At 39.0% G+C, this 15,419-nt stretch overlaps 1 protein-coding gene and 2 long non-coding RNA genes across 10 annotated transcripts in view; 2 read left to right on the forward strand and 1 right to left on the reverse strand.

Moving 5' to 3' along the window:
* Positions 1-1,106: 1,106 nt before the first annotated feature.
* Positions 1,107-2,429, forward strand: LOC144006190 (uncharacterized). Its single transcript, XR_013279755.1, has 4 exons — positions 1,107-1,290; positions 1,752-1,813; positions 1,960-2,000; positions 2,221-2,429. It is a non-coding gene; the product is annotated as an uncharacterized LOC144006190 (long non-coding RNA).
* The window catches only part of LOC144006189 (uncharacterized), a 45,439-nt gene continuing 32,201 nt past the window's right edge, over positions 2,182-15,419 (reverse strand). For 3 of the 7 annotated variants that reach the window (XR_013279751.1, XR_013279750.1, XR_013279752.1), the window contains exons 6-10: positions 10,928-11,051; positions 7,440-7,530; positions 6,237-6,300; positions 4,552-4,654; positions 2,182-2,904 (exon numbers count right to left, since the gene is read on the reverse strand). This is a non-coding gene — a long non-coding RNA (uncharacterized LOC144006189). The other 4 variants (XR_013279754.1, XR_013279749.1, XR_013279753.1 and 1 more) reach the window with 4 other exon arrangements.
* Positions 8,723-12,273, forward strand: LOC144006188 (cornifelin homolog B-like). Of its 2 annotated transcripts, none has more exons than XM_077504910.1 (4): positions 8,723-8,878; positions 9,730-9,843; positions 10,904-11,064; positions 11,131-12,273. In XM_077504910.1, the coding sequence occupies exons 2-4, from the start codon at positions 9,738-9,740 to the stop codon at positions 11,260-11,262; spliced, it is 399 nt and encodes a 132-aa protein (XP_077361036.1). In that variant the 5' UTR covers positions 8,723-8,878; positions 9,730-9,737; the 3' UTR covers positions 11,263-12,273. The 2 variants fall into 2 exon arrangements, with proteins under 2 accessions (XP_077361036.1, XP_077361037.1); XM_077504911.1 differs by having other exon boundaries at positions 8,781-8,866.

A 15,419-nucleotide genomic window follows, 5' to 3' on the forward strand; every position in this document is an offset into this window, starting at 1 on the left:
CTGGAGAAGCCTGTGATAACGATCCTCACCTGCTTTGTAATATGGCAACATGGAAGACGGGCTGTGCCCGAGGACCAGGGTTGAAAAACACTGCTCGAGGCCATTGGGTTCAAAAGTTGTGGGGAAAATTGTCCTCCGTTGAGAATCCGTGTGAGTGGTCAATCAAACTCGTGGTGAACGTTTAACTTGAGAGGAAAACGGAGAAGCAACTGAAATACGATGCAATACTGCCCTCCTGTGGATGAGTGGAGTAACTACATTCAGGGTGGGAATAGGATGGACTTTTATTGTGAGCTGGTTATAAAACACTCGTTGGAGTCGTACTTCAGTAGATTACATAGTTGTGACTCCCAAGTTTGGGATGCGGCGGTATTACCTGAAGCCTACACATCACCTTCATTAATTTTTGTCAAAAGCAACAGTGAACAGATGGCCGATGGAATAAATTAACGCCTCCCGCAGTGGTGGTATCGGGTGCGATCCTCGCCCCCTTTTTCAATTATTTGAGAAATAATCCCATAAAAAGAACGACCTGTAATCGAACCCGGGTTTGGCCAGTCTGTTGAAACCGAAATCTTTGCTGTAACAAACCACTCGGCCAGTCTATCCGAAAGCAAAACTGGATCTAGTGACATTTATTGGATTCGTATAGTCACGTGGAAACCTTACAAATACAGAAGATAAAACTTCGAACACCTTTATCCATGATGGATGAATGGTATAAAACTTTGCCTCCAGTTCAAGTGATCTGGGTTCGAGCCTCGCAGCCTCCAACTAACATACTTAAGGACGAAATGTAAAGGTTGCAGAAAACGAGGCTGGAACCCAAGAACAAGTAAACCGAAGGCAATGTCGTATACCATTCGACTATCTCAGATTTGAAGACGTATGGATTTTCGGTTCTATTAATCGAATGAGTAGTTAGTTGTATTGGCCGCCATTTTCCACTCTATTGCATAATTACGCCCACATGGACCAAACGTCACAAGCGAGTTTGGGACAATGGTTAACAACACGGTCTCCGGTGCAGACGAGCTGCGTTCGAGCCCCGCGTCAACCGGCGTGCTGAATTGATCAGTATTTTATGTCAAAATGCAGTTGACTTTTATTTTTTATTTTTATTGTTGTCTTGGTTAAATAAAGCTTTTGAAAAAAAATCGTGATTACGTTGTTACCGAAAACCTATTTAAGCTGTGACTAATTGAGCGAGCGATCTTTCTTTTCTTTACCAGGCTGACAGCATCACGTCGACATCCCCCACCTGCTGTTCTCCACTCATCTCGACAAGAGGTTTGTTTAAACATTCTTTTTACACTCGTAGTTGTAACTTTTCAGTGAAAAGTTACAACTACGAGTGAACATGTGCAAAGTTTTCACGTTCACCTTTTCAGCGTGCAAATGGCAAATGCCTTGTGCTAGCATGCTAGCTAAAATAGTTGCTCGATGGCGGTCAACTTATGTCAACCGCATACTAAAAAATTACACTCATTTATTTGACATGTCTAGCAATAAACGCTCGCGGTAAGTAAATTACTTATTTGTTCATGCTTGTAGTTATTAAACTCCTAAAACGGTACTTGGAAACGGAAGATTTTGAATAAGAGCACCATTTGGCAGAAGGTAGGTTGCCAGCGTTTGCACGTTAACAACTTCAATGAGAATCAACTCTTAATTTTTTTTGGGATCTACACTGACTAAATGCTTTCATGTTTCGACTCTAGCTTTGTAATTATGTCACCGTGTTTTTCCAGCCCAGCTGCTTGCCGCAGGCTATTGACACGCGTGGTGTCCAGATGAGCCCTGATCGTCACTGGTGAGACACAAACACTCATACACGTTAAAATGTGATATGTTTTAATGTTTCAGCACATGGTGAAGATGACTGAAGAAGGGTAAGGACATGCCAGGTGACTTAAACTGACCATTCTTGACATCCGGCTTTTGTATGTATGTGTGCAGGTAAAAACGGCAACCAGAGCTGCCTGAGGAACAAGAATTGAGTAAGATTGGCCGTCACTGGGTTTGAGCATGCTGAAAAACAAAATGGCTGACGTGAACATTTCATAAACATATTTGTACACCTCTTTTTGTAACCCCCCCCCCCCCCCAAATCTGTTTGAACTGCACTTTACTCGGGACCCTCTCAAAATGGTTTTTTTTGTTGTTTTTTTTTTGTTTTTTTGTACTGACACGTTTTTTTCTTCTGCTTTTGTCCACTAGGTGGTGCCAAAGCATCACTGGGCCCGAAGATAAACTTCCAGTGAAGGGCATAAGTCTTGAATTGGTCGTCATGGAGAAATTGCCCTGCCAGCAAGATCCTGCACCTGTGGGGAGGAAAAAAGACAAACGTGTACATAGTCTTCATTGCTGTTGGATTTTTTTTTATTTTTTGGCTTGTTGACACGTTAAATAAAGTGAAGTAGAAGCTGGCCTGGTTCTCGTATGCTTCTTTCAATGTCACGTGAATGTTTTCTTGATGGTCAGCTTCCTGTGAATGCAGCCGTGTTGTCACTGACAATCCCACAAATGTCTTGCAGGTCCTCTTCTGCAATGGTAAGTTTCATCTCGTGTCAAAAATTTGCTTTTCTTTATCGTTTTAGAGTCCACACTTCTTGGTGCCGCATTGAGGCCATCAGCTTGAAGTCGCCACAATTGATGGTAAGGTTTGAATGTTGTCGATGTTGCTGTTGTGCCACAGCAACATGGCAGGCTTCATGGCAATGCAGCCATGTGTTTTTTTTTTTTGTTTTTTTTTTTGGACCAAATCCCACAAGTTGTCGGATCCCCTTCTGTGCTGGTTGTTGGCTTCCGTCACATTTCAAACATTTGCTCCTCAACAAGTTGACTTGACTCACTGATGTTTTGTCTTTAGGTCTGTCCGATGCTCCCGCTGGCTCACTTCACCTGGTGACGACAAGCAGATGGCAATCAAGTCATTCAACTTCAAGGTTGTCTTGGTCCCCCCCCCCCCCCCCCTTTAAAGTGGTACTTGACTCATTGAGCCATTTTCAGCAGAAAAAGTTACTATTTTGTCTATAATTAATGTGGTAACTTCATTATTTTTCACGTACAATTAATACTTTTAAAGTGTTTCTTTCTACTTGCTGTCGACTGATGACATTACCTGAGCTGAGGAAGTAGCTAACTGCCAATCATGGCTCACCTGTTTTCTGAGTTTGGTCAGTAAACAGCCATGATTGGTCGTTGCCTACTTCCTCAGCACAGGTGATGCAGACAGAGTAGAAATATTACTCTTTAAAAGGTATTAATTGTACATGAAAAATAATAAAGATGCCACATTAATTAGACATTTTACTGCTGAAAATGACTCAAGTATCCCTTTAATTAAAAAAAAAAGTGCGCCATTCCAACTTGTACTCTGCAAAATAAAATTGACAGATTTTATCTTTTGTCGGTCTGCATGATCTCCACTCCACCTGGTGACAAGCAGAAAGCAACCAAGTCAGCCAACTTCAATTTTTTTTTTTGCTATTTTAACATGTACTTTGCAAAAAAAAAAAAAAAAAAAAAAGTTGACAAATTGCATCTTTCCTGAATTTCTAACAAATCTCTTGAAATGTTTCATAAAATGTAGCTTGTGAATGAAGGGGTGTGGCCAAGTTGGAGGGTAGGTGGAGTTATGCAAATTTCTGAGAAAGAAGCAATCTGATTGGTGGGTACTGTATTAAGTGCCAGAATCTGATTGGTTGGCTCGGTGGGTGGGTGGGATTTATGCAAATTACTCTGCTTATTGATTTGCATAAGTGGGTGTGGCTATGCAAATTAGGCAATATGCCCTGTCTGGTGTGGGAAAGTGGGTGTGGTTATGCAAATTATTTTGCATACAGACAGCTGATAGGTCAATTCTTAGGGGGAGTGGTCAGTTATGCAAATTAAGTCCAATTATTATTTTTTTCCTGTAGTGGGTGGAGCTTTGTCAATTAATTTGCATGTTGAAGCTTAATTGTATCAAGAAAATAGTTTTCTGGCCTTGAATAGATTGCAAGTAGAATGTTCAGGTTGTTCTTGAAGATGTTTTGGCCTCTGGTCCTCTATTCATGCTCAAAATTCTGCCATCTGGCCACAAGAATGAACCGAGAAAGTCTTCAAGGATAACCTGAACAATCCGCTTGCAATCCATTCGAGGCCCGGAGAATAAAAAGTACCTTAACGCATGACACCGACAAATTGTCACAATTGGAAAACTCACATTGAAATAAAACACTGAGACACTCGTTCCAGTTGGAAAATATATTTGACTTCAGACAAGCACTTTTTTTTTTTTTTTTTTTGGACAAAGCAATCATTGGAATCGCGTTCCAAACACGGGTTGACATGGAAGCAGCAGCACGACAACGTGTGTGTGATGTCACATGAGCACAAGCAAGCCATCTCTCCGTTGGACAAAAAGACAAACATCAACAGAGAACATCATTCAATGCTTCTGGACAAGTGCCCAAGATGTGTTTTAAGGAAATGAGAAATGGCTTAGTTACTAGTGACATCACATAGCTGAAATGCACAACATTTGCCTTCAAATAGCGCACTTACCTGTCCTTGAGCAGATCGCTGTCAATGGAGCACAGACCCGTCCACATGTCCTCAAGTCGAGTCTGTCGGCTGAATCTTCGTCCAATGCCTCGCCTCCTCCATCCTGGCGGGGAAAAACAAAATTCATTCACATCAAATTACTCAACACTTCAGGCTTGCAGCTAAGTCCAATGCTACCTAGCTCAACAACAAAAACGACAGAAAAGTAATGATGCCAAATTGTCATTAAAATGCCTCAGTTAAAAAAGGTTAGCATGTGGAATCATCAGTAAAAGCACATTTTTTTTTTTTTTTTTAGCAATTAAAAAAAAAAAACTTTCTACATGCATTTGAAGTATCACAAATCCCTTCATAGCATGTTGAATTTAACAGAGCACATGGAACAACATGAAGAGGTTCGACTGCCAACTCGTGACATCTGTCAATAGACGATGTCCACATAGTCAAGAAATCAGACAGAGTGTACCTAACATTTAGACACTTGAGGGCTATCTACTGACATCTACTATCATAACCTGGATACATGAGTCAAGACAACACCCGAACAATTTGGCCATATTGCAAAGTCATTCGCTACATGAGCACAAGCTGTGCAACCAAAAACCAACTGCCTGACCCATCTCGCTATAGGCCAGGGGTGTCCAAACTTTTTCATTTGAGCGCCACATACAGAAAATCAGAAGGACGCAAGGGCCACACAATGTTATGAAGAGAAATTGTGTTTAGTCCTAAAAATTGTACAAATAATTTATTTTTGCTTTTGCATATTTAAAAAAAATGCTACAGTATATAAACCAATTTAGATGTAATATGGCAGTAGGGTTATTATAGTTTTGGAATTTTTTATTTTAGTTAGTTTTTATTTATTTTTTATTATTTAATATATTTATTATTTAATTAGTTATGCATTAAATTAATTACCAAAGACTAAAACGAAGGACGTTTGCTATAATTATAGTTAGTTTTAGTTAGTTTTGTAAAAATAAAATGTAGTTTCAGTTAATTTTTGTTTTTTAAAAAGCATTTTCATTTTTATTTTATTTTGTTAATGAAATTGTTTTTTGAATTTTAGTTTTAGTTATTTCGTTAGTTTTAGTTAACTAAAATAACCTTTAATGGCACCTGTTTTTCGACACCCTCCCTTCTTTCTTCGACCATCTCTAAACATTTTTGTTTTTGTTAATTTATTTGAACTGAGTCAAATGCCATTTTTAGCATATGCTGCGGGCCACTAAAAAATGGACGGCGGGCCGTAGTTTGGACATCATTGCTATAGGCCAAAGCCAAATCATCAACAATGCCACACGTGGAACCAAACAAGTACATCATTTAATGCTTCTCCACATGTGCTTTTATTTAAGATTTGTTTTTGTACAAATAGTATTTATTTTAATACGTAGGCAACGTAACATCAAACTAATAGATTTTTAAAAAAGACATTTGAAAAAAATTGTTTGGTTTGTAAGCTGTTTATATTTTTTCAATAATTTATTTTTCAATAATTTGGGCCACACCTATGTGATTTAAAAAAAAAAAGCACATGTTGAGAACCATTGAATGTTGTTCTGGTGTGTATCTCAGTCCATCCAGCAGAAGCCAAAGTGCACTGACAAATGGCTAAGTGACATCGGACACGCCTCCTCAAGCACAGCACGACAACCTTGGATTAAAAAAAGTACACGTACCTGTCTTAAAAGCAGATTTCCAGTTACATTGTGTAGCGCAGACCCATCCATGTCCTAAAACGGCCTCCATCATGTCAAGAAAACACAAACGGAAGCAGTCAGTCATGCTCATTTGCATATTGTAGGTGTCAATTTGCATAAAACACTTGGTTTTTCAAACAAGTGAAATAAACTTAAATATTCGAGTCACTACTTGATAAATATCATATTATTGATGTTTTGATGACATTCTGTCCGTTGATGATTTTTCAAAGAATGCAAGTGATACATGCAGTCAGCAAGCAGGTCAGTGTGCTCCAAATTAAGCCACGCCCCCACCCCCTCACTCCACTCTGCTGACTCCACCTTTCTCACACCCATCACCCGCACAAGACCCGCCTTCGCCAACCGCTGATGCCCCGCCCTCTGGAACTGATGCTGCATTCGAGGATGGTCGGAACTTGAAGTATTTATCAGAGTTTTTTTTTTTTTTCTCCATCCCCCAGTTCCGACCTGAAAGCGTTCGAGGCGAAAGTAAACAACCAAAATGGTGGATGGCGGTAAAGTTTTTTATTTTGGTCCTCAAAACTCTTTTTGACCCCCAGCAAACTTCTCTGCTCGCAATTTTACTTGATTTATTGTTTTTATCTTATTTCATGAGCATTCCATACAGTTCGGTATAATTTCAAGCAGGGAGATAGCGGCATACTGTCACGTGCGTTGTATTACGTGGAGTTATGTCGAATATTTGTGAATGGAGAAAGCTATCTAGTTTTATACTCGAGTAAATTGTGTTCTGCCATTTTGAGTGACGTCACATTGTAATCCGTCAGTGATGTCGGGGTCCTTTTTTTTTCTCGATTTAGCAAGTGGAATTTCCTCGTTCAAGGAGGCGTTGCCGTACACACTTCCTGGTTTGAAGTCGGAAGTGTCCGACTTCCGACCATCTTCGAATGCAGCACGAGGATAGTCGGAAGTCGGACTTTACCGACTTCAAACCAGGAAGTGTGTACGGCGTTACCGACGGACTACAATGTGACGTCACTCTACAACGGTGACCCGTTTGGAAACAGAGACCATGAATGGTAAAGACGATTGTTATTTTTAAACTATATATATATATATATATATATATATATATATATATATATATATATACACACACACACACACACTTTTAGAGGACCATGCAGTGAAAACGTGGAAAAGTTGAGCACGAGTTACCTTTTCGCAACACGTCGCCACTTTTCTTCAACTGACGTGCAGGCGGATGGAGAGCAGCCGACGTGGAGACCATATTCCTTTATTGAGGAGTCTGTGTGCACGTAAATTATATAAATAAATAGCTCATCACGTAACTTTGACCATGTGTGGTCGAAGCAAACAAAACGCCAAGCAATGGCCAAGCCAAACAATTCCCTAATTTCCTTTCCGGCCGGCGTTTAACTTCCGGGTCACAGCTGAGTCGAGAGCCAACTAGCTAAAAATAATAATAAACGCTGTAGCGAATAACGAACTAGAGGGCAAGTTTGTGTCATTGTGTGTCGAACGGTACATCCAGAATTTACAGTTTAAACTTTAAACATTTTAAATTAAGCGTTTGCACAAACTAGGTCACCACCGTTTTTTCCCCCGGGTATCTTCCTCCAACAATTTTGACAAATTGGAATCTAGACTACAGCCAGAAAATGGCATACAGAAGCAAAATAGTAAACAATTAAAAATCCCAATTCCATTGTCATAAAACGCACTAAATCACTGAGTTTTTCAGGGAGGTGAATTTTAGTGCTGACATTTTTTTTTTTTTACATGCAGACCTTTTATATAATTGCTAAAGTGCGGACTAATCCAGTGACCATGCTGTAGAGGGATTTCATGGACAGTCAAAAAGTAATCTGTTTGAAACTCTTCAGTCTGAGACATCCTGTCCAAATGCAATATGAAAGAAATTACCTCCAGAATGTGGTTTTAATCTATCTCACAAAAATCACTTTTCTTGTGCTTTATAACTGTTCAGACTACGAAAGAGCCATCCAGTTTCAAACTGGATAGGCTTAAAACAATAAAAAGGATTCTGTTTGTCAAAAATGACTCATTCGTGCATTAGGATTGAATACAATTTTATTGAATTTACAATTAAAAATCCATTCAAATCCTGCCAATCTTCCATCCTCTAGTACCCGTGAAGCAATAGAGTTGAGTTTTATTGCAGAAGGACAATTGAAGGAACCTTTTCTGACGTTCGGGTGAGGTTTGCCTTGTGTGGACACCCGGACATAGCACACAGCAGGATTGGAGCCCAAACACTTTTCTATATTTATATATAGCCGCAGGGGCTACCAATCCCTTCTTGCTTGGGGCCCCTGGGGAATGTTGCTATGCCACTGGGGACAATACTTTTCCATCCAGGTGGGACCCCCCCCATGCATGCCCTCGCGTAACCCACCACACCCGCTTCCCCACCCTACCTGCCTTCCCCTGATGGCGATGATATCAGACCTTCCTTGTGAAAATACATGTGTGTGTTGTCAAGCTGGACCACAACAGGCCCAGCAGGTCGGTCCGGTCGCTCCTCTCAGGTTTTTATTTCTGGAGCCTCCCGTGTTCTGACAAGACGTACGTTTTCCTTCCCCAGGGCGTCACACATTCAGGTATCACACACGGTAAAACTCTTTTTTGATTATTATGCACGATTTCATACTGTCTCTTTTTTTGTATTTTGTGTATGGTAATAGAGCACTGTTTTAAAAAGGTAACATCCATCTTGTTTGTGAGGGAGCTTTGTATTATCTTTAAAAGGTCACTGAAAAATTGGACAAAGGATTGCTTCCTTGTAAAATTCTTGTATTTTTATTTTTTTTTTTTTTAAATGAAAAATGTTTTTTTCCTAAAAAAATATGACTGTTCTTGACATATATATTTTTTGAAAAATAAGACTTTCATTTGGCAGTTTACAAACTTGCTCATGACATGAAAATTTTAAATAAAATTTTTTAGCTTAAATTTTTTTTTTTCCTCCCTTGAATAACCTTTTCTCATTTTTATTTTATTTTCTTTTTATTTTTTTTAAAGATTACTTTCACCTGTAAATTTCCAGCTTAATGTTATGTGACCTTCTGATTGCCAAATGTGTAAAATTAAAATTAGATTTTTTATTTTCCTGGAATAACTTTCATTTTAGTGAAGTTTTTATTGAAAAATGACAATTTTTCATCACAAATTTCCAACTTCATGTTAAAATATGACCTTTTGATTGTCAATTTTTCATCTTTAAAAAAAAAATAAAAATAGCTTCCAATCCGACATATAGATATATTATCTCCTTCTTACAGGAAATACGGTATCTGCTAAAAAAAAAAATAGTGCCCTTGATTCTGTGATTCAAAAGCTGCTTTCATTTCAAGCCGCACACACCCAAAAAGTGGATGCAATTATCCATTCACAGGGCTGCAAATAATCCAAAGCAAAATATCAAAATGACGCAAGCCATTTGTGTTCGGTGTCGTCCGTCCAGGAGCCAAGATGTCGTCCAAGATGGTCTTCAAGCAGCCGCAGCCCGTCATGGTTCACCAAGATTCCAACGAGTGGGGCAGCGGCATCTGCGACTGCTGCGACGACATCCCCATGTGTAAGATGCACGCTTGGCGACATTTGCACCCCTGCTAAACCCCAAATGTCTTCTTTTTTTTTTTCTCTTCTCGATATGTCACATGTTTAACAGAATGTATGGTGTTCCACATAGTGGAATATATGACTGGATAGCCCATACACGCCCGTGCAAGCCATTGAAGTCACAGGGCGGCCATCTTGCTCCTCCCACCTCGCGAGCAGACTTCTGTATAAACTATACGGTACATGTACAGATTTGACATATAGAGCTCGTAGGCAGTTAAGGTCGGAGGCAGGGTCGTTTTTTTTTTGCCGGGGTGGTAACTTTTTTTTTTTTTTTTTTTTACAAATAAAGAAAAAAAAAATAAAGACCCACTTTTTCTTGTATTGCTTAGTTCCTTAGGCCCCAATGTTAGATTTGGCAGAGGCATCTTTTGTTGAATTAGTTATAATTCTCTAAGAATATACAAGTTTCCTCCGATAAACATCATTAAGCATCTTTATGCATGTATTTAAGGCAAGTTGTAAATTTAAAATATAAATCATGCTGTTTCTACTAAGTACTGTCTCAAATGTTCTCCAATTTCCAAACTGTAAATGTATAAGATCGTATGCCGAGAAACCTTTCTTGGGAGTAGCAATATGGCGGCCTCACGGTCTTGGCATATCGGCTATCCAGTCATATATATTCAGATCAGCGATTCCACAGGGTTGAATTTCGGGACTTTTGCGGTTTCCATTGTATGTGCTTGCCCTCGAGTTCCATCTTAAGAAAACAGCGCTCTCTAAATATAGATTTGAGTTGACTGATAGGTGGATTGTAATCCAGCCCAACTAGCTATCTTGCCAAACGAAAGCAAAACTTGCTTAATGGAATACAAGAACACAACACGTTCCAAATTCAAAGTGAAGCGAGCCCGATTCGATGAAAAGGAGCTCGCGTTTATTTACATCCAAACACACCATACTTGCTGTAGCCGCCGGCTAAACAAGTCGTGAAAAAGGAGACGCTTGTTTTGCTTGCTGCCACGTGCGTCTCTTTCTGAAATGTCGTGCGTGTGTATGTTGCCGGTTGAAAGGCTGCTGCGCCTTCTGGTGCTTACCTTGCTTCGCCTGCATGACGGCCAAGAAGTACGGCGAGTGCCTCTGCCTTCCCCTGGTGGACGTCCTGCTCAGCCCCTTCGTCCCTCCCGTCACCATGTCCACCAGGGTGTCCATGCGGCAGCTCTACGGCATACGGGTAAGAAAATGACAGCTTCAAACATTTTTTTTTTTTAAATCTCAAATGTTACTTTTTCCCACGCAGGGCTCCATGTTCAACGACTGCGTGTGCGCCACCTTCTGCACGGCGTGCGTTTGGTGTCAGATGGCGCGCGAGATGAAGGAGCGTGCCATCGAAATCGTGCTGGTGAACAAACACACCAAGACCATGGCCTGACAACGCCCGCTACGTTTTTTTTACACGTTTGTGCGCACAATCCGGCGCATGTTCCTGACTTTCCTGCTGATGCATGTCACCATATATTTGTATTTTTCTTCCTTTGAAACAGATGAATGGCGTTTCAATTCATTTCAATGGGGAATATTGATTTGGAAAGCAAACATTTTTTAGATTTCAAATATTTCCTTTTTCTCAGGGGTCCACTATATGATTTTGTTACAAGCTTGTCCACGGAAAGAATTACGCTCATAAATCAAGGTACCACAATGTCTGCATTTTTCATATAGTTGATTCGTCAGTCAAATGAAAAATAGTTTTCCTATCATTAATCACGTCGTTACTGTGGTGTAATTACAACATACCAAATCTACATTTTACAACAACAAAGACTATTAGAGATTAAAATCTTTTTTTCTGTATGGGTGCAATGCATTATGGGGTATATTGCTTTTCTAGTGACCAGCTCACTAATTCATTCCCAACACAGCGAAAGGTTGCAGATTGAGCCATTACCATTCACTGATTTCTATTTCAGGTCTGCTTACACTGTCACTCACCGTCACCCCCCTGTGGGTCGTAACGGTACTACAGGACAAAATCCATTCTAGTTTCGTTGAGCAAATTGTTCCCTGAATGAATGCATAAATGAATGAATGAATGACATCACACCCGACTACTAACATCTTCATGCAAGTACTGTAATGACTGATGGCATGAGTTATTTTTGAAAATAGATTTTCATGAATTAATCTCTGGAAATTATTTGATTATGTATTTTTTTTTTTTCATTCAATTATATGACCAAAATGATTGATGGATACTTTCATGTTTATGTTTCTTCTCAATATTTATCTTGACCATTGTATAATTGCACAATATAAATAATATATAAAAAGCAAGCATGCTCGCTTTTGCTGATTTTTTGTTGTTTTGATTCAAACATTTTTTTCCCCCATATGTAAAAAAAAAAATGCTTCATGTATCACATTAAAATCAATTTGACTTGTCCACTTGCAGTCTCACTTCACAATCAAGGTGATCAGGAGGAAAATATAAAACCAACAAAACATCCAATGATAAAATAATTTAGTTAACTAGTTATAAAGTAATGGTTTGAATAGTTTGAACGATTACACAATAATGCAATAATGTTCCTGTTTCCAAAAAATCAATTTCATGTGGCAAAAAAATGAAACCATGCATTATGAACAAACCATTAACTGGTTAATTTTTTGTATTCTTTGCCACCTTCTCCTGGATCCGATTTGTAAAAGCGAGCAAGTGACAGTCGTTAGCCAAACGCTAACAAGCTCGACGTCATTTTAAAGCCGCTTCTAATCAATCGCATTAGCCCACATGTGTGGTTGTTGTTTTAATGGGATTACAACGACAGTTACGGTTTGCCGGGACGAATGCGGGCCCACGTTAATGGGGTGCGAGTGAAGGGGGCGTGTCCGGGCGAGCTCGTAAAGCATGGCAGGAATGTTCATTGCTGGCTGCCCTCTTTGTTGTGTTGGTGGGGGGGACACGGCTTCTGTTGGGCCTCCTTGAAAGGCCCACAAGAACTGATTTAATATCTGTGACTTCCACACACACACCTACAATCCCCCCCCCCATTTCATCCACTCCCATTCTTGGAGAAAATAGACCCTGTGCTTGTCTCATTTCCTCCATGTTACTTAATCAGGTGGTTGTGCCCCCTAACCTGGATACCCCACCACTCAACTCTGGCTATGATCCTGTTTGGAAAAGTTACTGAACTTACAACTCAAGCTACGCAATTCAGCAAAATTGAATCGTGATCACCACTTCGGTAGCCGCGATTAAATTAACGGAACTGTTGGCGATTTTTACATTCCAAATGTGTAATTAATTGCACACTTTCTTACTTAAACTGTAGTCAGCCAACCACCAGGGGGCGACACATGGTTAAGTGGTTCACTGAGCTACGCCAGAGATGGAGACAAAATAATAGCATATTTATTCTGTTTGCAGCTGGTAAATTTAATTTGAAAAGATTTATCATTTATTTTAAAATGCAAATACATTTGTTTTAAAGTTTCGTCTTGCATTTAACTGCATTTTGTGTATCGTTTCACTCTTTCCACTAACTTGATGAGTGAAGTAACGTGATTAGAATGCTGAACAAAATAATCTTGATTAGAATTTTGCATGTAAAGCTATAATGTTAGTTAATTTTGACATACTTAAAAAAGTTACGTGTTTTTGTGATATTAATGTAATTGTGTAAGTAAATAATTTTACTTGAAACATTTTTGTAAGAAACCTAATATGAAAATAATAAAATTTCACAAATAAAGTTGTACTACAGCAAGAAAAGGAAAAAAATTTAGTTTGTGATTTTATGGGGACAAATATTTTTACACTACTAATGCTGTAATAGGAAGAGAAAAAAAGTAATAATTGTGAGTTTAAAGTTGCACTTTGACTTGGAAAAACTATTTCTAAGTGGGTTGGAAAAACAAAGTTTAGATTTTTTTTATTTTTTATCTTTGAGAGCAAAGTTATACTTTCACATAACCACATTTGAGAATTACTAGTTCTAACTCAGAACTGAATCTCTTATCTCTGATTGGTTACTTGTCACCCTGCAGAATTCACCTGACAGCAAAACTCAGCAGCAAGGCGCCATCTGCTGGACTGCTCAAACCTAAAAGTTAAATACAACTGAAGTGTACTTAAGCAGTGATTCTTTCCCGTACCACTAGGGGGAGCTTGTGTGGCACACTTGTGAGAATCAGGGTCAGTGGATGGATTTGAACCTGAGGCCTATGAAGCCCACCTGAGTGACAAGCCCCCCCCTGATAGTGTGACCCCAGTCTTCCGCCATGACAGATAGAGACGCTGTCTATCTGCGATGGAGTCTCTGTCATTTCCTGGGGGAAGTGTTCCTTTTTAAAAAGACAAGTTCTGAGTTTGGGGGGTGGGAGAGGGCTGATAACACTCAGATTAAGATGAGGTGATGGTGTGTGTGTGTGTTGGGGGGGATATGCGTGGGGCGCTCAGGCGTAGTCCGACTATCACACCGCGGGTCTCCGGGCAAACAAACAACTCTGACCTCTGAAAACAACGGCAGCAGGGAGCATCTGATAGCTGCGCGCGCGCGTGCATGTGTGTGCGTGTAGGGGAGTGCGAGGGTCGAGGGCAAAGGGGCACGCGGGCCAAGAATTATCGGACCCCCGCTGATCTCACCGTCCGTTTCAATCAGAACGAGATTGCCAATCACGGTACAAGCTCCGCCCCCTTGACGAATTTGACAGGCAACAGTCGCAAATAAATGAAATTCGAGAAAATGCTATTTCGTTAGCAAAAGCGGGAAAAGAAATAGAATGTGGATCAAAAGTTGGGATTTTAATTTTACACGGCTTGAAGTGAAATTTTAAGAAATGTTTTTATTTCATTTTACAAGAAATATTTGAATTTTTATGAGTAACGCAACGTCTTGAGAAATAAGTAGAAACGGAGTAAAAAGTAAAGTTACAAAGTCATGTTATGAGAGAAAAACGTAATTGTGAGGTTTGTACGTTTAAGCCATCCCAAAAAAAGTAAAATTTTGCAAGACTAAAGTTTAATATTACAAGAAAAATAGTTAATTGCATAAAACTGTTTTTACCAATACATTTTTTTTCTTATTTTACAAGATAAAAGAAAAAATTATCTATTACGTGTGATATTACAGACTAAAATGATGCTATGACACAAAGCTGTTTTAAGAATTGAGTTGTAAATTTTACAAGGAAAATTTTATGAGACTTAAGTGAAAATGTAAGACCAAAAAATCAATTTGAAAAAAGTTTTACTTGTACAAGATCAGTTGTAATTTACAAAAGATTTTTTTTTTAAACTATCATTGGAAAAGTATGTACAATTGGAGTTTAGTCAGTTTAGTACATTTGTAAATGAAGGACCAAAAATATTACTGCAAAAATGTCAGAGAAAAAAAAAAAAAAAAAAAAAACTTTTAAAATTGTGATTTTTAATCACCCCAATATTGTTTTATTTGTTGGAATACAAAACATTGCTCTTGAGGAACTGTCACTTTCTGCATGAAGATTTATTTATTTTTTTTAAAATTTCCTTGAAAAATATGCCTCATTGTGTGAAAAATAATCTTGACTTTCTCCAAGCACTTT

The sequence above is a fragment of the Festucalex cinctus genome, chromosome 18 (assembly GCF_051991245.1).
Source record: "Festucalex cinctus isolate MCC-2025b chromosome 18, RoL_Fcin_1.0, whole genome shotgun sequence".
NCBI lineage: Eukaryota > Metazoa > Chordata > Actinopteri > Syngnathiformes > Syngnathidae > Festucalex > Festucalex cinctus.

Coding starts and splice junctions, on each gene's coding strand:
- LOC144006188 (XM_077504910.1), top strand. CDS start 9,738: ATGTCGTCCAAGATGGTCTTCAAGCAGCCGCAGCCCGTCATGGTTCAC. Junction 9,844..10,903: donor CTGCGACGACATCCCCATGT/GTAAGATGCACG, acceptor GCCGGTTGAAAG/GCTGCTGCGCCTTCTGGTGC. Junction 11,065..11,130: donor GGCAGCTCTACGGCATACGG/GTAAGAAAATGA, acceptor TTTCCCACGCAG/GGCTCCATGTTCAACGACTG.